Below are 21,863 nucleotides of genomic sequence, written 5' to 3'. Positions count from 1 at the left end.
TAGCTGAGAGATCTACTGGTTGAGTGTTGAATAGCTTCCCAACCTGCTTTTTCTCTGTGCAGTTAAACAATGTAAAGGTGTGGGTAAATAGCCTTGATGTGTCTACAGATTTAAGTTGTTTAGAAGGACATGCTTGTAAATGCTTATTTTAAAAACAATTGTAGATTCTAAAAACTTCTCATGGCATAACTTCAGTGATATCCACCATGATTGTAAGAATCCATAAGTGTGGACTTCAAATCCAAAATAAATTAAAGCAAAGTAGGATCTATGAAAATATAATTGTATATTATAATAGTCACTTAACATCTGAATCTTGTGCTTTTAATTAAGCTTAAAATGCAATGTCAGATATTTTCTGCCTTGTGTCAAGTGATGCTTGCGGATATTTGACTTCCTGACTCGTATTTGAGAATGTTTGAAGTTCTTAGCTCATCTGTATAGTTGCCTGAATTATCTGAAACCGGATTAATGGAATTTATTTTTCAAACGGTAGTTAGAGATGCCCCACTATGTTTTGTTATCTAATGTTCATTCCATGACCTCTAGAATTAAAATTTGCCACAAGTACAAGTGTGGTTGCCTTACCATAATGAGTACTAGTTAGAATTGTTAACCTTTACAGAAGAATTACAGTGTTTCCTTTTATAGCTTTCCTTCAATGCTATTGGTGCTAAAAGCTAACTGGCCTGAAAGCCTAAACAAGAGTTGAAGCTGTATTTTAAATATTAGTTTATGGATGAAGTTTGTGTAGGTAGAAGGCATACATTGTAAACCAGACCCTAAATTGTTATTTTTTTGCAACAACTAACTTTAGTCTAGGTCAAGGAAATACACTGGAAGGTCCTTTGTTCTTGCATTTAACATTCTGAAATCTGAACTGTCATTTTTAAACATTTAGCCATGATTTTACATGGAAATGAGGTTGTGTATAAATCACTTAGAACTGATAGAATAAATGTCTTGGATATTAGGTGACTTCTGTAGCCTAAAAACAGTGAAGTGTTGCTTCTATAGCTTTCAAGAAAGCGTATCTCCCAACACATTATGGTTACTGTAAAACATCTTAATGGAATAGTAAAATCAAAAGTTGTGAAATTTCCCTCAATTTGTGTGTTCCTACTTGGAATTATTTTGAGGGTTACTTTAAAATAAAATGTCTGTTATAAACAGAACCTGTCATGACTGTAATGTAATGGACACTTGAAATAAAAGGAAGCGTGATTATTCATTGCATATACACTGAGCATCATTTTTTAAAAAGTGGTCCCTTTTGTAGTATGACCATGGTATTGTTCAGTTTCACAGTGGTCTTAAATGTCTGTGCAAAATAAGAAAATAAACTTTGACAAATTTTTAAGCCCTCCATAACTCTTGTTTTCCATTTGCTGCTGCTTTGTAGTGGGAAGAAAAGTAAACCGTTCTGTCCAAAACCTCTCGGACAAAGGTTAGACTCAGTTTCCTTGGTCTTGAAAAGTTATTTTCTGTTTCTTGCACAATATAGGAGTTTTTTAAATGCTTTGGAAGTGTAATTAAACTATCCAACCGACATTCCTAATTGCTTACTGTAAAAAAAAGTTTACAACACCTGTAAAACACTGAGGGGTTAATACAACTGCATGTGTCCACCACTGGTAATGGATTTCAGGCCATAAATACAAGTCGTGTCATCAAAATGTTTAAGATTTTCCTTGTGACCACTTAATTCTGTAGCACTGCAGTGTGTGTGAAGAGTGGCACACAGTATCTAAACTGCTTTATTACTGATGTTTGATGCTGCATCATCTGTAGTAAGTAGCAGCCTGGACTTGAGTGGAAGGAGTAATGATGGCAAATGAGGGCTGATTTACTTTTTCCAAGCACTGAACAAACATGAAGTACATGTTGTGACTGCAAGAGGTGGAGCAAAAGTGTAACTATTTTAGCAAAACATAATTACTCTGGTAACATGCACTAGTAAAAGAAAACATATCTGAGATAACTAAACTCAGACAGCTGTTTGATGGCAAGAAGCTGTCAATTTGACTAGCCACAGAACATCAGCTATGAGAGGAGGCATGTTCACAGTAAAGAGTTGAGGGATTAATTTATGCAAATTTGTATTTATAAAGCACCCTTTGCCAGAAGAAGTTAGCACATGACATGAAAACACAGTTGGGGGTGGGTAGGGGTGTCTTAAATATGAAATAGACATCACTGGAAGATTGGTCACACATAGGTCTTTAGTTGTGGCTGCAGCACCTGCAGAAGCATTCCTACTACAAAATTGTTCCAGAAGATGCATTTTAAAACAAGTTTCTTGCCTCTAAGGTTGTGGAAAAACTGTAAAGTGATGTACCTTCCTGAGGCTGCAGATAGCCTAAACAGTTAGGCTGACAGATGTAAACCACCACCCTGCTTCTTGCACTGGGTTAACTAAAAAGCGTATTGCTATGCAGTGTAGTAGCAGGCACATACCCAGCTAATTGCTTATCTTAGTCAACCCTTCCCCCTGCACCATCTTCCTAGGTGTTGATCTTTTCCCTTGGATCCTATGACTTCTTCAGTCCAGTTGTTTGTACAAATGCGGGCTGGGCCATCTTGAAAATTGGAATATTAGGGCAAACAGTATAAAAAAGCCAAGAAATATGGTAGGGGAGTTTACACTGGAACCCATTCAATAAAACCCTCACTACTGCAGACAGGAGCCTGCCATGTCTTAAGGTAGGTCTGCCTTCCTCTACTGTACGTGGGAGCCTACACTCCAGCAGCCTAGCGAGGGAGTGGACAGGGAGGAGCTAAATTAGATGGGAGCAACTGCTGCATCTCAGTGTGTGTATGGGGGTGGGGGAGGAGCAGTCCCTATATCAAGGCTTGGTCCCTTAAAAGGGGGGTTCTGTGTAGCTAACCCCTGGGGCAAGACTTGAGATGGTGCTGACTATATTCTTACCCTTTATTGACTAACTGAAGGTGACAACCTGGTATGAGGAAAAATGTTTGGGAACCTTAACTACCCAGCACAGCTAGATGTAGGAGTTGAGCCAAGCCCCTTAGAGAAGTAGAAGCTGATTATACAACAGGTTTGTTCATTGCCCTTGAGTTGTTCGTATCTTTGAATCAACTGCCTTGACCATTGGCAGTGCCATTCTTGGATTCTGTTTCTTTTGACAAACATTTCCCTTTTATGTAAAAGTGGGGAAATTGTCCTAAAATGACAGCCCAGGTATAGCAAAAGTAGTTTAGATTGCAATAAGCAGGTTAATACACTACCTGCTGCTTTCCAAGGATGAGACAGACTGTACCTGTCCTTTCCATCCATGAGAGGTACTGAACACAGCCTTTGTCCTTGAACAAATGTGGCAGAATGTCACCTCTTACCTCCCCAAAAAATGCAGAAGATGGTAGTTGTTCCCCTTCCCCCTCCAGTAAGTACTTTGCACTTCCCCTCCACTCAGTAGGGGACTACACTGTGGAAATTTGGCTTTATGACACCGGTGAGGTAGGTAAGTTTCCTCCCTGTGTACAGATGTTAAAAGACCTAGAGCTGAGAGGCACCAGTAAGGCATGCCCAATTTGAATTGTGTTCCTGAAGCAGCCTTCAAAAGAGCAAGGCTGTAGTTTAGGGTCAGGGATGAGATGAAAACTACTGCTGGCCCACTGCTCTAGTTTGTATCTACATGCTGCTTTATCATCAGGTGCTGAGGTTAGATAAGGGGTACATCAGACCAATTTATGCCTGCTGGGTTGCTGAGTGAAGCCACCTCTGGCAATACCACAGAGGCAAGAAGGAATGCTGAGATACCCATTAGCCTTTTCTACATTAGGAGGCAGACAATCAAATACAGATGTAGGCCTCACCACCAGCACATACCAATAAAAAAATGCTACACCAGAGAACCAGCTGGCTAAACTAAAGTAATTCATCTTCATGTCTTAGGAGAGATCTACTCAAAGATCACATGTTTGTAGGGGTTGTACTTAAAAGGAGCAACTGAAATGGGGTAGACTAGAATGCTCCCAGGCTTCCAATTTGCTTAATTACACATAACCAAGCAGACCAAAAAGGCACAATGGCTGCTTAAGACCACTGACTAGCTCGCTTTAATTAAGTCAACCAGGATCAAGGCCCTGTGTCAGAGCTTCAAACCCACACAGCAGACAGATTACAGTATACCTCTGCTACAATGCTTCCCCAGTTAACACCATATGCACCCACTGTGTCAAAAAGTTCTCCAGCTTCAGTCTGGAGTGCAACAGGATTAACTGATCAGCTGGTAGTGGTTTGGTCTCAGGGAGAACAGTAGGGAGGTGAACATCACAATACAGCCAGTCCTTGCCCTCTTTCATGCTCCCAACCTTGTCCATGAGAGGTGGGGGGGGGAGGGGAGGGGGAAGAGAGAGAGAGGAGATAGACAAGAGAAAAGGCAGTTGTCAGGATGGGGTTTTTTTGAGAGCAGCACTTGGAGGGACAGTAAATACAGACTACCCTTGATCCCATCTTTCAGAATGCTACACAAACATGGTGCTTGAACCTCAGTCTCTGAAAATGGGTATGACCTTTCTAGGTTCTCTCCATCAATACTCCTTTTAGCCTAGGGCCATTCTACACAACTTCCTGGCTCCCAAGCTCCTGGAACTCCCTGCAGGAAAATAGTGAAATGTTTTGGTGATAGCCTTCATGGCTCTCTCAGAAAGCTTTGCAAGCAGCATCAGTGTTTGCTGGGTGTCCTACATGAGATATTTATCATGTGGGAGAAAGAATGAGTATGAAGTTAAGATCCCCTCTCCCATAGTGGGAACAAGTGCCAGGATGAGGGAGAAAACTTGCCCTCCACAGCTGGTACTAAAAGACAAAAAGGAAGCTTTAAAACTGCTTTTCCTACAAAAAAGCCAAACTAGTGCTACAGTTTAGGACTATCAACCACGTCTATGTGGTAGACAGGGAGTAAGGAATGTGACTGATCTGGCTGGAGCAGAGAGGACTTGAACATTTACACACCCTGGCAATTTAATAGGCAGCTTGAAGAATGAAAACAGCTTAACTCTGCCAAGTTCAGTTTAAAACGGTTTGTGACCAGACAACTCCTACAGCACAGGGCTGTAGAAGCAGTTAAAAAAAAAGTTCTCAACTGTATTTGCACCCACACTATTACTTGGACTATTCAGAACACAACAGGAGCACGTGTGCATGACTGTCAGTTTTAGGCCACATTTACAATGATGTTTGAACTGGAGCACGGAGAGGGCTAACCATGGTTAAAGCTTCTTGGTGGAGCTATATTTAAGCAGATCTCAAACCCTTTTCAGATAGGGCATATGCATTGTATATCAGCACTTTGCTACCAGTGGTAAAACTAGTGCCTACTGAAAGATGACACACATAGCACTAGTTCAGATTTTATTTTGATATTTATCTCAAATATAAAAAGTCAAAATTCTTACATCAATCTTTAAAGAAAATCCATGCAAGCAGTTCAAAATGTTTACAATTTAAGTTGGAGATTTTCCTTCAAATTTCTCTTCTCAGAACCAAGCTGATAAACAAACCAACTAGGTTTTTCCTTTTGATTTTCTCCACAGTGACTTGTCAATACACCAATGTTCGGCAAAGTTAGTGTGCAGTAAGTCACCAAATTATGCTTTTCACTTTAACAGTCTCTGTGCAATACACTTGATACTTTTGCAGTGTTAAAACATCCATTTTAAAGTAGGTATTTATTGTAACTAAACTTCCAATTCAGGTAGAGCAGAAGCTATTTCCATTGGCAATAACATATCACATTATTTTATCTTGGGTCATGATGATCCCAAACCATGGCTGCTACAGGAAAACCATTGATGCAAATCAGATTCCTTTATCTGTTCACAGACCCAGGCAAGCCTCAGAGCCGCCAGCAGCTCACTTGGGGGGAGGGAGGTTAAAAAGGTAAATTCTAGTCCTATTTGCAAAAATAATGCACCACCGTAAGCCATAAAACCACCACTAGTTACTTCATAAACCAAACTGGAAACCTTTGTAAGAACGTGAGGAAACTGCTGGCAGTAACATGCTTCTATAGATAGTCTTGACAGCAGGAGCTGATGGAAAATTTTATCCTCCTTATCCCAAGTTTTACACCATCCATTTCTGTAGAATTTAACTTTACTGTTCACTTATACTGTTAAAAGACTCAAACATAAAAAAGGAATTTGACAGAATGGTTTTCTGTAGCATACGTAAAGCAAGAGCCTGCACAGTATTGCCAGTTTACCTTTACTGTCATATATTTCAAAGTTCTGTGAATAGAAAAACATAGGAAATCAAATTGAACAATACAGGGCTTCATTTTGAAAGCTGCATAGAGACCGAAGAGATCTGTACAATGAATGGCATTTAAGAATTCATGTGGCACTATTAACAGTCAAAATGTGTGCAACCAAAATATTAAAATATTTATAGGCAATCAACAATTTGTTAGCAACAGCAATTCTGTACATTTTTACACAGTTATCAAATACATAGAGAGCTACAAAATAAGATCATGCATTACCACTAATATCTTATACAAATATGGGTTTTCTTTTCATTCCAGGAGTCTGAAACTGTTTTGAGATAGAAGCAGTTATGAACTAGAAGCCAAGTAACTACTTTGGACTTTTGTATGTCGTTTCATGGATTATGTTGTACAATCAAAAGAAACTTCTCAAAAGGCTAACAGTTACGAGCTCAGTTTAATGTGTTAATGACTACTGAACAAAAATGAGTGTCAATGTACATGACTGAAAAGTTAAAATGGTTCACTGTTTCAAAAAGACAGACTAGATCAACTTAAAAAATCAGATGTTTCTATTACCATTAAACCATTCTGTCATTGTACATGAGACATTCTTTTCAAAGCACCTGACTTCAGCTCTCCAGATGTTTTAATTAGTAAGTCTCTTTTCAATTCTGTAAGCCCTTCAGTCAGGACGAAAGCTAGGCAATGGTGGTGGTGTTTAGATCAGAAGAATTAAAATGGGTTTAAAAATCTCATGAATTGTTGAGATTTTGGCCCTCAAATACCTGAAGTCTCATGAGATCAACTGTTCATGATGATTCCACCATTCTGTGGTGCATCTGAACTATACGTAGAAGACATGCCTGCTCTTCCGATTTTAGAAGTGACCTGGAACTAAAACCATAGGGCTAGTGCTGATCCGGGGATTTAAAAAACATCCCACCTCAAAGTTCAGGCAGCTTCTGTTTTTTGGCTCATGTTTAGGGCCATCTCTAATCAGTAGTATTTATGGCCTCTTCAAAGAGCAGTTTACATGAGGTGAAACCTCTAAAACATTACTATCCATGGTTTAAATGCATTTATATATGGCACAAAGATCTCATTCTTCAAAAAGGATCACTTGTGGCACCAATATTTTCCTAAAAAAGTGTAACAGCACGCAAAAGTTTAATTTATAGCAGCATTTTACACAATTTGTGCTAAAAAAGTAGAAGTTGTGTGTTGAGTAACAAAATGTTTAAATTACATTTACTTTCCATTTTACACTCACTATTTACCAGTTGGACTATTTACAAAGGGTTCAAATGCTATGTAAAAATGAGTTTACCCAAAACAGCCTTCACAAGACGCACAATGTTTACCCCAACCTCAGTTTTGGCTTTCTGCCCAGAAAGAAGAGGTGACTGGAATTAATATTTAGATTCCAAAAGTATCTGCATGAGCTAGATGGCATTCTTTGTAGAAAACGGTCTTAATGGCACAGTGGCAAGAACATGTTTGGGACCCATGGTTAAGTTCAGTTTCTATCCTTTTTGGTTGACAGGTACGGGGGGAAATGGTAATTATGACAGGATGCTGTCCCAAGTTTACGCCAGTTAGTTCTACTTTCACTTCAGAGAGCAAAAGCCGTTATTTTGAACAGTCAAGACTATTTTTGAAGTATTACAACTTTAATTGGGATATCCAGCATAGTCATTAATAAGGTAACAAAAATTTTGGTATATCTGAAATGTCAATACCAGCCCATTCTGCTCCTAGTCCACAAAGTGCCATTCCCTCTTGATTACTAGTTTGCTAACGGACTTAGACCTAGCCATGTTGTTCCCTTATAGGCATAAATTTCTTCCAAACACTGTACTTTCGTCTTATATGCCACAGAAGCTACAAGAGACTCAAAACTGGAAGAAACTGATGCAATCCTAGAAAACTATGGGATCGCACCATCAGCAAAATGAATGTTAGGATATCAGAGGAAGGCAACACTTAATGATCAGCGGGAGTAGGGGGGAACATGTTTTCAGTTTTCATGTACCTCTTTCTACAATTATGAATTTCTTGCATATTTGGCCAAGTACTACCAAAAAAAAAGTCTTTGAACAGCTTTTGGAATTGTAGCAACAAAGCATCAATGGTTGAGCCTCTTTTCCGAATCTTTGCTCGAGCTGTCAACTACATTTTGTATGTTAAGATTCCACAGGTCAAGGTAACAAAGGGAAAAATGTTGCTTGATGTTTGAATCCTTTGCTGTGATTGGCTGGATGTATTTAGCGCTTTATTGTAGTCATGCTTATGTATCTAAGGTGAATAGGATGCTCAGTTTCCCAGATAGTGGTAGTATTTTAGAGGTCATCTAGCACTTTAATTGTATATTTTGAGTGGAAGTTTAAGAGAAACGTTACTGCCATTTGTTCAAGAATTTTCCTGCTAAACAATTTTTTTTTTAAACGACTACCTGATTAAAAAAAATTAAACCAAAATCTGGAATAAGTTCCACTTAACCCAGATGTTTGTTATTTTTAGCAGATGTGTAAGTTTATATATTGATCATTTTTAAAAAATGGCCAGTTAAGGCATCTTAAAAAATTCCATATATGGCTTTCGTTTGCTGAAATACTATTTTACATTGTTAAAAGGGAAAAAAAAGTCAGTGTCTGAATGTTATGATGTATTCACACATTTTGCTGAGGACTGATAGTCAAAGAGGTCTGCATGTGAACACAAATACATTCCCCCCCTCCTCCACCTTGTCATGGCGCATGAGTAAAAAGGTAATCCCAATTTTTATCTCACAGTAGAGGGCAACCCAGAAGTCTGTGCAGAAGTGACATATAAGGAGTTGTTATCAGGAAGATTGGGGACCACAGAATTCCCATTGGTGGGGGAGCAGCCCAGTTTCAGTTTTTCCAGGTATTCCGCATGAACAGGCTTATGACACTGAAGAACCTTGATAGCATCTTCTACTTTAAACCATTCTCTTTTCCTTCCTGAATGAGTAATTTACATCAAAGAAAAATATGTTACAAACAAGTTTCAATAGCAGTTCAGCTACAATAGCCAGTTCCAAAAACTCCAGGTCCAAAAACTTAAAGGTCAAGTGCAAAGCAAAAATACAAACTGAATTAAGATCAAACATCCTCCCCCCAAGCGTAAGTGGGGGTGGCATGTAACACAGGAGTAACAGCTGAGCAGCAGAGGAAAAGTGGTCTTTATGCCTCCCCCTCTTTAGTGTAGAGAGTCCTAAAAGATTTGTTTTCCCTTGTTTCTTTACATTGGAAATCCAGGATGTCTGCGCTCTGGTAGACTGACAACTGGAGAACAGGGAAGTGACATCAAGAAAAGTTGGACAACAAAGATTTAGTCAAACTTATCTTGTTCATTGAAACTAAACAGATGCTAACAAAAACATTTTAGATACAGGGTCTCTTTTGTAGAGGTCCTATACCTACTCTATCCAGTCCATCAGTTTATGCAGAATCCATGCTCTTTAAAACAAACACATCTAGTCCTAATGGCTGGGAACAGGAACAGACGGATTCATGGTTGGCTTCTTTATAGCATAGGGTATGTCGACACAAACTCCTCCTGAATGACTCCTTGTGTGGACACTTATGAAAGCAGTGCCATTTGCCAAACTAGCATAATCCACTCAGTGTTCATGCCTGAAGTTATTCTGGAATAGCTATTTCACTTTAAACATACCAGAGGGAACATGTGCATTATTCATCTGCCGTCTTCAAGATGATAGAGGGGGAGTAAATTTAACATCTGACATTTGGCAGAGGATAGATTAGTAGCAGAACTCCAGGCACTGGTAACTGATAAGGAAAAACAGGCAACTCCTGAGGAGTACCTCCAGCCAATGAGAACAGAGCAGTCAGGAAGTTTGCTGAAGCAACCCCTTTAAGTTGCTAAAATGCTCTTAAACCTCATGTCTCAGCTGATAAGACTAAATGAAGCCATCTAAAGCACAGCTGCTAAGAAGCATTTCCTTTAAGAAATATTTTTAAAATATTTGAATTAGTTAAGTATAAGTTATTCCATTTTTTTCTACATCATATAGTGACAAAAAGTTGTATTTCTTTACCATTCATATTTAAAGATTGTTTGTATATCAGACTCCAACCACAAGCCCAATCCTCTTGTACTAAAATTGCAAAAATTTTGCTACTGTATCCTGAAGTCAATGTGTTCCTTCCTGATTCATGGAGGATATCCCAAAATGCAATGAATACTAGTGTTTATTTTAACCCATACAATCTTATTTACTGCCACAAAATACATGATTGCGACACCTTTAATGATCCAGAAAGAACCATAACACACCAAACTTTTCTTATTGTGTACCCCATTCCAGATCGACCAGCTGCCTGCATACCCCTACCCTTCTCATCACTAATACTGTGTGTGTTCTTAACACTGTCTTCAGCCATCTGTCCATATTTCACTGTTACATACAGATATAGTTATAGTGCAGAGGTAGGCAACCTATGGCACAGGTGCCAAAGGCAGCACGCGAGCTGATTTTCAGTGGCACTCACACTGCCCGGGTCCTGGCCACCGGTCCGGGGGGCTCTGCATTTTAATTTAATTTTAAATGAAGCTTCTTAATCATTTTATAAACCTTATTTACTTTACATACGACAATAGTTTAGTTATATATTATAGACTTATAGAAAGAGACCTTCTAAAAACATTAAAATGTGTTACTGGCACGCAAAACCTTAAATTAGAGTGAATTAATGAAGACTCGGCACAGCACTTCTGAAAGGTTGCCGACTCCTGTTATAGTGTGATGTATAGAACTGAAAAAACCCTCTAAGTTCTGAGCTCAGTACGCTGGACAGTTGCTGGGCAAATGAACCCGCAATGTATGGTGATTGGAGGTGAGGGCTCTGTACGTCAGCATCTGTGTTCTCATTGGTATATCTTGAAGTAAATTAAACTACCATATTTTATGTAACAAAATGTCCAGAGTTGTAAAGCTTCATTTGAGTAGCCTACTATGAAAATGCTATAAATAAAATCCACCATTACATAATTTCTCCCCCCTCCCAGAGATGTCTTGCATATCCCCAGGGGTACATATATCACAGTTTGGGAACCCTTGCACTAAGGGTTTGGAGTTATTTCTACACTGAAAACATGAAAAATCTGTTAATTCTATTTTCATTTTGCTGTACAACTTGCATTACATATATTGTGCTGCTATTGTAATTTTTAAAACATTCTTTTAAAGGGACACTGCCATGACAGACATACCACTTGATGGCAAAAAACGCAATTCTATACATTTATAGTATTATGTTAAAGTATTAAAATTCCAGTTCCTGAAATGGGAAAGCCATCTACTAACCAAGGATACTGTTTTGGATCACACATACTGCTCAATGAGTGCAATATGTTAATATTTAGGTAACCACATGGAAGGCAGACTAACTTGTTAGGGATATCTGTAACTGATTATATTTAGCAAAAGGGTAGTCATGTGATACATTTCAAAAAATGCTTTTTAACTAGACTGACTACATCACTGGTTCTCAACCTGCAGTCCATGGGCCACTTACTGCCCAATCAGCACACAGCTGTGGCCCATATGACATCCTCAGGGCCATACAGGTAGTACACATTGTGTGGATGCAGCCCACAACACAGAGAAATGCATATGCAGCCCACAACAGTAAATGGGTTGAGAACCACTGGACTAGATACTCTATGCATCTAAACCAGGGGTTGACACGTTTTCAGAAGTGGTGTGCCGAGTCTTCATTTATTCACTCTAATTTAAGGTTTCGCGTGCCAGTTATACATTTTAACGTTTTTTAGTAGGTCTCTGTCTATAGTATATAACTAAACTATTGTCGTATGTAAAGTAAACAAGGTTTTCAAAATGTTTAAGAAGCTTCATTTAAAATTAAATTAAAATGCTGATCTTATGCCGCTGGTCTGCTCAGTCCACTGCCGGCCTGGGGTTCCGTTCACCTAGGCTGGCAGTGGGCTGAGTAGGACCGGCGTCCGGGACCCCGGCTGGCAAGGGGCCGGCAGCCAGAACCCCAGACTGGCAGCAGGCTGAGTGGGGCCAGCGGCCGAGATCCAAGACCAGCAGTGGGCTGAGCAGCTCAGCCCGCTGCTGGTCTGAGGTCCTGGCCCTGCCCACATAGAGTGGGTACCTACCTTCTCCCTGGTTCGAGCCCATTCTCTTCCTCTCTCTCTGCACTGAGCTGAGGGTGGGAGTGCAATGAGCACTGGACTGGGGGTGAAGGAGCAGGCTGGGGGTTGGGATGTAGGGTCTGGCCAGGAGCTAGAATGAGGGAGGGGGCTCAGGGTTGGGGAAGAAGGTTTGGGTGTGGAGTGCTTACCTGGGCAGCTCCCATTTGATGCAAGGGGTGCAAGAGCTCCCATATGGTGCGAGGGGTGGGGGGTGCAAGAGTCAGGGCATGGGGTGTGTGGGGGCTGGGTATGTGTGGGGATGCAGGAGTCAGGGCAGGGAGCTGGGGGTGTGTGAGGAGTGTGCAGGAGTCAAGGCAGAGGGCAGGGGGCATGTGAGGGGCTGCAGGGGGTAAGGGCAGAGGGCTGGGTGCGTGTGAGGGGCATGCAGGGATTAGGGCAGTGGCTTGGGGGGGGCGGGTAGGGCAGGGAGCGGGGTGGGAATTGGGACTCCTGGGCTCCAGGAAGGGGCTGGTGTCTGACGCTCAGGGGAGGAGTGCTGGGAGCGAGGACTCTGGATTCCTAGGTTTCCAACTGGGCTCTAGTTGTTCAAGGGGGTGGGGGGGAAGACTGAGACTAGGGCTCCGGACTCCTGGGTTCTGCCCTCAATGCCAGAGGGGAGCGGGATCCAGTGACCTGGGGTGGGGAAAGAGGCGTGACCCAGCTGTTCCCAGGGTCCAGCAGGCGGCGAGCTGTAGCCTTGGGTTCAGGCTGTGGGACGCAGCCTGCCCCAGTACAGAGCTGAGCTCATCCCGGCACCGGGGCTGCAACCCTGGGGCAGCCTGCATGAGTCCAGGGAGCGGGGCTGGCCGTACTCAGGGCAGGTGAGCACACGGCGCAGCTGGGACCCAGGACCCTTCCCCACTTACAGGCCTCATGGGCACTGCAACTCTGGTGAGGCTGGGTCCCTCTTCCTGCCCCCGCCAGCGGGGCCGCTCAGACTCTGCGGACACCAGGTAGTGGTATGGACACGCTAACCCGGAAACACAACCTCCTGCCGGAAGTGACAGAGGTCAGGAAAGCATGTGCAAGTGCCAGCGGGAGGGGTGGAGAAGAGCGGGCCGGGCTGGGCCGGATTTTTAATGGCATGCTGCTGCCTGCCGGGGTCCCGGCCGCCGGCCCTGCTCAGCCCGCTGCTGGCCTGGGTTCGGCAGTGGGCTGAGTGGGGCCGGCGGCCGGGACCCCAGCAAGCAGCAGTGTGCCATTAAAAATCGGCTTGTGTGCCGTCTTTGGCATGCGTGCCATAGGCTGCTGACCTCTGATCTAAACATAGCACAGGGGTTCTCAAACTGGGGGTTGGGACCCCTCAGGGGGTCATGAGGTTATTATGTGGGGGGTCATAAGCTGTCAGCCTCCACCCCAAACCCTGCTTTGCCTCCAGCATTTATAATAGTGTTATAAATTAAACACTTATTTATTTATTTAAGGGGGGGTCGCACTCAGAGGCTTGCTGTGTGAAAGGGGTCACCAGTACAAAAAAGTCTGAGAATCACTGACATAGCAGGCTTTAGCCAGTGAACATAACTTATGTGTAAGGTTAAGATTTTTTTCACGGTTATTTTTAGGAAAAGTCACAGACAGGTTGTAGACAAACAAAAATTCACAGAAGCCTGCAACCTGTCCGTGACTTACTAAAAATGATTGGGGGAGGGGTGTGTGAGACTGCAGTCCAAGCAGGGGGAAAGACAGCCCAAGCCCCACTCTGGGAGGGGGGGCCAGATGGCTCCAGGTACTGCACTGCTGGTTGAGAGCTCTGGCCCTGCTGCCCTGAGGCTGATGCGGAAAATGTCACAGAGATCTCAAAGTTACGGAATCTGTGACTTTATGATCTAATCTTATCCTTGCTTATGACTAATATTGGTGTTGCTCAAGTGCTAGAGAAGTGATGAAGTACAAGTTTGACTAAAGCTAGTCAAAGTTTTTCATTAAAGTTTGATAATGCCTTTGTCATTGTTTTTGTATGGAAATCAAAACACCTTTTTGTTTTCTGGAAACAAAAATTGGAAGTTTTTCAACAAAAAGCAAAAATCTGCTAAAAATAGTTTTCCATAAAACATACCCATTTTCTAAACACTTGCAATTACGACTAGACTAATTATGACTAGACAACTGGGAGTTCCAATTATGTCTAAAGTTACCGTTTATCCCATCTTATTGCTTTATAAGGCCTACTTCATATATTGTGTTATTTCTATATTGTATTTGAAGGTTAAGTTTTGTACAGTTGAGGAAAGCATTTACAATCATTTCAGTTTTGCCACAGATTAGGGTTCTCTCCAGATTTAGAAAAGAATCCACTGTTGTAGGTTCTAGAAAATAAAAATACACTTCATAATTAAAGTTAGCACAGAGCAAGGATAAAAACAAAAACTTGCCTATATTAACTGAATCCTCCCAGTCTTCCAATATTTCAGTCACTGTCAGAACATAAACGTAAGTCCTATGCTTCCGGTCTTGGTTCTGCTTGAATGTTAGAAATACACATTTTAATTCACAGTAATTTGGAAGTTATTTTTAAAGACATACTTTTTAAAAAATTCACATTCTTAAATTATTTACCTTAGATTAAGGTGTGCAATGTATCTGCTGACAACAAAACCAACTCTTTTATTGACTATATTCAATAGTTATAAAATCCTTCATAAGCCTTACTATTGCAGCACTAAACAAGAGAATTTGAACTTCCATTTTTCCATCAAACAGGAAAGCCACCCTTAGTATTGAACAGAATCAAAATTGAAAGCATAGTGGATGCTATGGTGTGAAAACTGGATGATATTCATTTAGTTAACTCTCGAACATCTACATTTAGGAGAGAGTCCGGGAAGGACCATCATGCTCATCTAGTCTGACCACATGTATAATGGAGACTACAGAATTTCACTCAGTATAGGTGAAATAGACAAGGGATTCATGAGCAAGAGAGTGTGCTCCTTAATCATTAATACTGAATCTAGATCTACCAATAGTAAGTTATGACTGTCAATGTTCCCTCTAACTTTTTCCATCCATGTGTGGAATAAATTTTACGTGCACCAAGGTAATGTGCGGATGTGCACCACCAGTAGAAACAAAAAACCTATAATTTTTTTTTGTATTTTATATAAACACTTTACCATAGGGATAATTACTCCAGCCAGCACAGGTTAAGCATTTTAGAACTCACTACCCAAAGAAGTAAATTTAAGTGTAAGAAATAAAAATTATGAAAATGCATAGACCAGTCAAAACAGTAAAACAATACTTTGAAAGAATACAATTACAGAGAATATAGGTGCATTGCAGGAAGTACCAAGTAGTAACAACAACAACTAGTATGAGAGACGCCGTGCGTGGTCTCACTGAAAGCTCTCCTGCTCCTATCCTGAGCCACGTCCCCCCTCCCCTACTCTGCAGACATGAGGTATTGAGTGTGGGCAGCACCTGACATCAGCGCCCCCCTTCCACACCCTGCACGAGGGTCCCAGGAGCAATGTGGCTGCAAAAGGGGGGGAAGAGGGGGGCACCTGAACACAGCTACCAGATTGTGCACAGCTCTGCTAATCAAGTACGTGGCACTTGAATCACTCCCGGGCGGCTGCCCGACCACACAGCTTAGAGGGAACACAGGTGACTACTATATAACAGAATGCTTCTTTCACCCTGGAGGTCTGACTGGTTAGCAGACCCCACTAACCTATTAGAGAAAGCCTCTTTCTTCTTCCCTAATCACCCAACAGCTTACAGTTATGGGTAACTCATGGATGACAGCAAAGTAAGTACCCTTAATGGCTGCTCTTTGGGGCTCTCCAAAGCCAGTTTTAACAAGGTAGAACAGAGAAACAGATTGAGCATCAGAGACAAGAGGATTTGTAGGGGAATTTAAGCTGGCTACTGGAACAAAACTGAACCATCTAACTTGGTTTGTAGTGACATATGAGACTTCTGACTTATCTACACAGAATGTTACTGTGTGGCAAGCCAAAGTGTGAATCTACAGTGCATGAGATTGCCATGCAGTACTGTCTCGTGTAGACATGCCCTAATAGTGCATATGTAGGCTGTTTTAAATAATTTACTGTTTTGTTCTAATTCCTAAATAAAAGTTCTAAAAAGGTTGTTGGTCAACATCAGTCATCAATCCTTAAAACCCTGTTAGAGTTGCAGGCTGATAAGCAAGTAGTGTACCCAGATCCCAGTCTAAGGGTAGGAGAATTGAGAAATTCCACACAGGGACAGGTAAGGACAAGAAACCAAACACCTAAGGTGGGCACACTCAGACTAAAAAGGGGCAAAAGGATGTAGTAACTGCAACAGTGATAGAGGGAACTTCTCCAATTCAGTCAACTTAGTCCTCACAGCGTAGGCATCTTTATTGTTTTACCACTGGAGTCCAGCATGCCTGCCCAAAAACAACCTAACAAACTATTCAAATATGTAGCTTAAGTCCTAGCTTTAACCCCTTCTCCTAAAAGAGGTATAGTGGCCGGTTCCTTACCTTCTAGCTTTGCTTTAGAGATGAGGCATTACAAATGGCCTCTGATTTAGAAAGTTAAATATATTAGCTGGTAAGGAGCTCCATCCAACGTGCCCTAAAACTGAAGTCAGTTATCTAGGGGAGTGAAGCTGTTTAAGGTGCGGACATGCCTCCAACTGAAAAGCCAGATAAGGGATGAGTAACTAGACAGACATGATACAGCTGTTACCTAGTCCGAGGGCTTGTCTAGACCTGCATGCTAAATTGGTGCTGCTGTGATCGATGTAGCAGCACTGATTTAGCAGGTCTGGTGAAGATGCGATAAGTTCATGGCAGAGTGCTCTCCTGGTGACTTCAGTGCTCCAACTCCTTGAGAGGTGAAAGCTAAGTTGGAGGGAGAGCATCTCCTGCTTACATAATGCACAGCAGACACCACGCTAGGTTGAGATAAGCTACATTGCTCAGTGGGGTGATTTTTTCACATCCCTGAGCGACATAGTAACTCACATCGACTTAAGCAGCAGCGTAGCCAGGCCTAGGAGTCCTACAGTATTAGATGTAGCCTAAAAGAAATGCTAGGGCTACACTATGAAACAATCTGAGCAATAAAGTGAAAGCAACCAAAGAACAGAGGTACCAAAGAATATTGTGAGTGTTCTCAGTTAAGGGGGAATCCAGAGGAACAGGCTGCCCGCAATTAGGCTAATCCAAATTTGACGACCTTTAGGGCATGCCACAAATCCTATCTGTGTAAGATTTTGTACCAAAATGATTGTATAGGTTACATACACAAACTAATTTAGGAAAAAAAACACACAGAAGATTCCAAAAAGTCTACCTATTAGGGATCTCATGCATATCTAGTTTACCTCTGAAATATTTGGATATTATGGTGACACTCGCGTGAACAGTGGCTGAACTTGGAGAAAATATTAACCAATCAGCATTTTATTGGTTTCTGGAAACCTACAGCTAAAGTAGATATAGCAGATGCAGTAATCTCTCTGCCTCGCTCCATGTGACTTGGGCATCAATCCATCAGTTCCACAGCATCCTCCTCAAGAGGTAAGAGTATTGTACTGTTAAAGATGTTAGAGAAACAAGGTGGGTGAGGTAATATCTTTTATTGGTCCAACTTCTGTTGGTAGTATTTGACATGGAATGTGAAAGGGGTATTTAAGTATGGGAGACAGATTTTTGCCATTTCCAAAGATGGAAGTGTATCCCTGGGCCATGTATGTCTTAGCTGATTCAAAGTTTGCATTTTATCCTATTCATAGGCTGAATGACATTTTTTTTTAAGTCTGTTCACTGGCAGGTTGCTGCTCTAGATAAACTCCACCTAATATTTGATTCTGAACTTTTGTAATGTCAGTGCCTCTCTCAATATATTTCATACTACCACATAGAAAAATTGTATGTCTCTACTCAGACTGCCATTTAAGATCCAAAGAAGGAAGAAAATTTGAAGCTATCTGGGTTTTCAAAGTAGAAAGAAAAAAAATTAGGAATGCGAGTACTCAGACATCATTTAGACATTGAAGCCATATTTTATCTCCTATGGTATATGAAGCCATATTTTTTAACTCATGTCTTAAAACTAAATATCTGACAATCAAGTGAATTTGTTTTAATTTTAATTCTAGTTTTTATCTGTTGATGCTTCATAACTGTTCAACGGTCATTGCAGTTTAGCATAAAGTCTGACAGTCACACGACTGGATATTTTGAAACAGGGTATCATCAGCCTATGGAACTGACTGCTGCACAATATGGAAAACAGACAAGAACCAGATTAAAATAGAAGCACTTGTAGTTTAACTAGGCTAAAAGTTACTCTGAACATCAGTACTATATATCCAAGCTTACTATCAGCTATCTCAAGGAATTTCTGCTCTCCATGGTATAGCATATCGAAGTATGCAAGGTATATTATGTTTGTCTTTCTCTGAGGCAGTTATAGGTTTCTAAACACTTGTTAGGACTTCAGTTAAGAACTTGTGAAACAGTTGGTATAACCACCATTTAAAATACAGCTACATTCACTGCATTGCTTGATGTGTTATGTCATCAGTCAAGCCACTGTCTGAGAATCAGTCCTTGAGAGGCATGGTTTTGGGAGGTAAATAAGGTGGAAATTGAGAACTACTTTCAGGGTCTATGTAAAATAAGATTTGTAATTTTTAAATCTATTCTTTAACAATCTGTAATCCTAAACATTAATTTCCATTAAAGAAGCAAAGTTATACTGAGACTATTTTCTTGTTGACAAATTTCATCTATCTTTTTATTTACTCCAATTTAGTTTAGGATCACCCCACTTATTTTTCATACTGGCAAGGAGTTCAAGTGCATGTGTTAGATTTCAGCCATGAAATAATGGTAAAATTATCACGTTAGAACCTTTTGTAGTAGATGTAATTCACCCTACCTTTCTTTATAAGTTAATTTCCTGTGCCAGACAGTATCCGTTTATATGTTACACCTTCGCCTAATAAAATTGTTTTCATACAATGGCCAGTCAATGCAATATGTTCAACATGCCTTTTTAAGTAGGCACCTTTATTTTGTATAGCATTCCTTTTCCAGGACAGCTTGGCATCATTTAATGGATCCCACCACACACTTAAGTGGTGCTTCAGGTGCATATTGTACTATGTATTAAACTGAACCATGTAACTATTTTAGTTATTTTGGCCTTGTTAATATAAGCTATTTATTTATAAGTACCCAGTAAGGCTTTTATATGGCAGATATAATTAACACATCTACTCAAGCTTTGCTTTGATTGTGGAGCAGGGGAAGACTCCCCTTGTCTTTGAAACTATTGATCTGTTACACTTTTAAAGGGATAAAGAACCTAATATGCTACTGTTGCAACCAATGTTTAAAGTAACTATAGCAAAAATTGGAGGTTTTATTCTCCAATTCTTTGTGAGCATTTGACATTATTTTGAATCATCAGTTCCCCATTTGTGTGGGTCTGCCACAAAGCATCAGGGGAAACATTTTTAAAAAACAGGATAATAGTGACTGTCAAACTACAAAAATTGGAAGATACAGTTGTAGTACCAGAAGTTAAAAAGTAACTCAAGCTGACTAGATTGGGTCCCTTTGTCACCCACACTTCAAGGACAAAGGAATGTTGTTTTGGGGATTTTTTGCTTTTGAGAAAGCCTGATTTTTAGAATTGATTTTTTAAAATCTCCAATATACTAAGAATGTTCAATCTTGTCTTGTGTGAAGCCAAAAGTAAAACCAAGGAAATGGACTGAAAGCTCTCAGAGACCTTAAAAGGACTAGGTATTGAATCTGAGTTGCCCCCACTGATATTTTGACTGATTTTTTTTTCCCGTCTTTCATATGAAGCACCAGAGATGGCCACAGCTGGAGAAGGGACATTGGATAGTATTGGCCAGTGGTCTAAGGTGGTATCAAGCATTCTCTCAAGTCTTGCTCACGTGCTCAACAACTAACTGATGCCCATACTCAGGGTCAGGAAGGAATTCTTCCCTCCTCCCCCCGCCCCAGCCAGACTAGCAGTGACTAGGTCTTTTTGGTTTGTTTGTTTAAAAACACAAACAAACAACACACAAACCAAAAAAACCCACCTTCCCTGCAGCATGGAACTAGTCACTTGCTAGAAACATCTGGGTCTCATTCTCTGATTTCAGGGGCTTCAGGCACTGGTTCACCCTTATCTCTCCTGTTCTATGTTGCATACAACGGAGAAGTCTTACGAGGGCAGTAATACTTTGGTTTAATGCCAGTGGGCTTTTAGTGTGCAGGTGGCTGGGTAGTGTTCAGTAACCTGTGATATACTGGTGGTCAGATCAGATAATCTGGTGGTATTTTCTGGCTTTATAGATCTATGGCTATTTTAGAAAGTTGGGTGTTGAAGAAAATGTTTAGTCTGAATTAAAAAGTCTGGTTTCACTTTTTTGGTTTCCAAGTGTCAAGCCTATTAGTTCTTCAGATATCCATACATTTCTTCCAGGACAATTGGGAAGAGAACACCTGGATTTCCAACATCTTGAAGACTTCCTACTTTCCAGGCCCTAAACATCAGAGAAGCAAAAAAGCACAAGCCCATTTCCCCACCTCCTTTTCCAACTTTTTTTTTTCTTTTAACCACTTTAAATCTACTTTGTAAGATCAAAACAAGTAACACTTGACTTTCTCGGAGAACTTCAAATCTGGTACTACTGCACAGATGTCGGTTTCACCAGCCTATCAACTTGCACAGTCGACACATCTGTATTTAGGTATGTGGGTTTGGGTTTTTTTGTTTTTAAATAGCTCACCTCAAATATCCCCAGCAGTCTGCCTAGTTTTCCCTTTACTCCAGCCTACAAAAGAAAAAGAATAAAGTGTTACCATGTCAGGTTGGTTTTTTTTTAGTTCAAAACTGAAGTCTGACTTGTGCTTTTGTAATGGAGTTGCTGCAAGCCATATAAAAATGGATTACACAGTTTTATCAGCAGACACTGTAGAATATTTACCTAGACACCATTATATTACTTCAAAATGACCCCAAACTTTCTGGCGTCTGAATATGCTTATGGGTCAAAAAAATTTGTCTATTCAATAATTTGTGGACCTAATAGGAATAGGAAGATACATATCTGATCTTATTGACTTAAGGTGGTGTGCAAGAGCATATTAGCACCAAACTGCAGAGAACAAAGAATAGCTGAACTCACATATGCATCCAGACCTAAATGTTATTTTATTTGCCACATTCCTCATAAGCTATTTACACATTAGAAAGAAACCAAATGGGGGACAAAGTGAGTTAAGGTGAGTAGAATGAAATAAATGGAAGCATTAGAGGCATACTTTACCAAGACTGAGTAATAAATTCAAACTAAAGAACCAACAGAAACCCCTTTAACAGGTCAATAGTCATTCCATAAGAAGTAGAAGTCCAGCCAGTGATGTCTGAGAACACTGTCAACAGGGTAAAT

At 40.6% G+C, this 21,863-nt stretch overlaps 1 protein-coding gene across 4 annotated transcripts in view; it reads right to left on the bottom strand.

The window, feature by feature from the left end:
* NUDT4 (nudix hydrolase 4) overlaps positions 1–21,863 on the bottom strand; it is a 65,297-nt gene that overhangs the window by 4,616 nt on the left and 38,818 nt on the right. Inside the window, exons 3-5 of one of the 4 annotated variants that reach the window (XM_044980773.1) lie at positions 21,201–21,245; positions 14,816–14,903; positions 5,365–9,220 (exon numbers count right to left, since the gene is read on the bottom strand). In XM_044980773.1, coding sequence (XP_044836708.1) covers positions 9,018–9,220; positions 14,816–14,903; positions 21,201–21,245 — 336 coding nt within the window. In that variant the 3' untranslated portion in view covers positions 5,365–9,017. Of the gene's footprint in view, positions 1–5,364; positions 9,221–14,815; positions 14,904–21,200; positions 21,246–21,863 lie in introns of those variants that run through there. The other 3 variants (XM_044980783.1, XM_044980793.1, XM_044980801.1) reach the window with 3 other exon arrangements.

The sequence above is a fragment of the Mauremys mutica genome, chromosome 1 (assembly GCF_020497125.1).
Source record: "Mauremys mutica isolate MM-2020 ecotype Southern chromosome 1, ASM2049712v1, whole genome shotgun sequence".
In the NCBI taxonomy this organism is placed as follows: Eukaryota; Metazoa; Chordata; order Testudines; family Geoemydidae; genus Mauremys; species Mauremys mutica.
The sequence above is the reverse complement of the archived record's forward strand: the minus strand, read 5'-3'. Positions and strand labels throughout refer to the sequence as shown.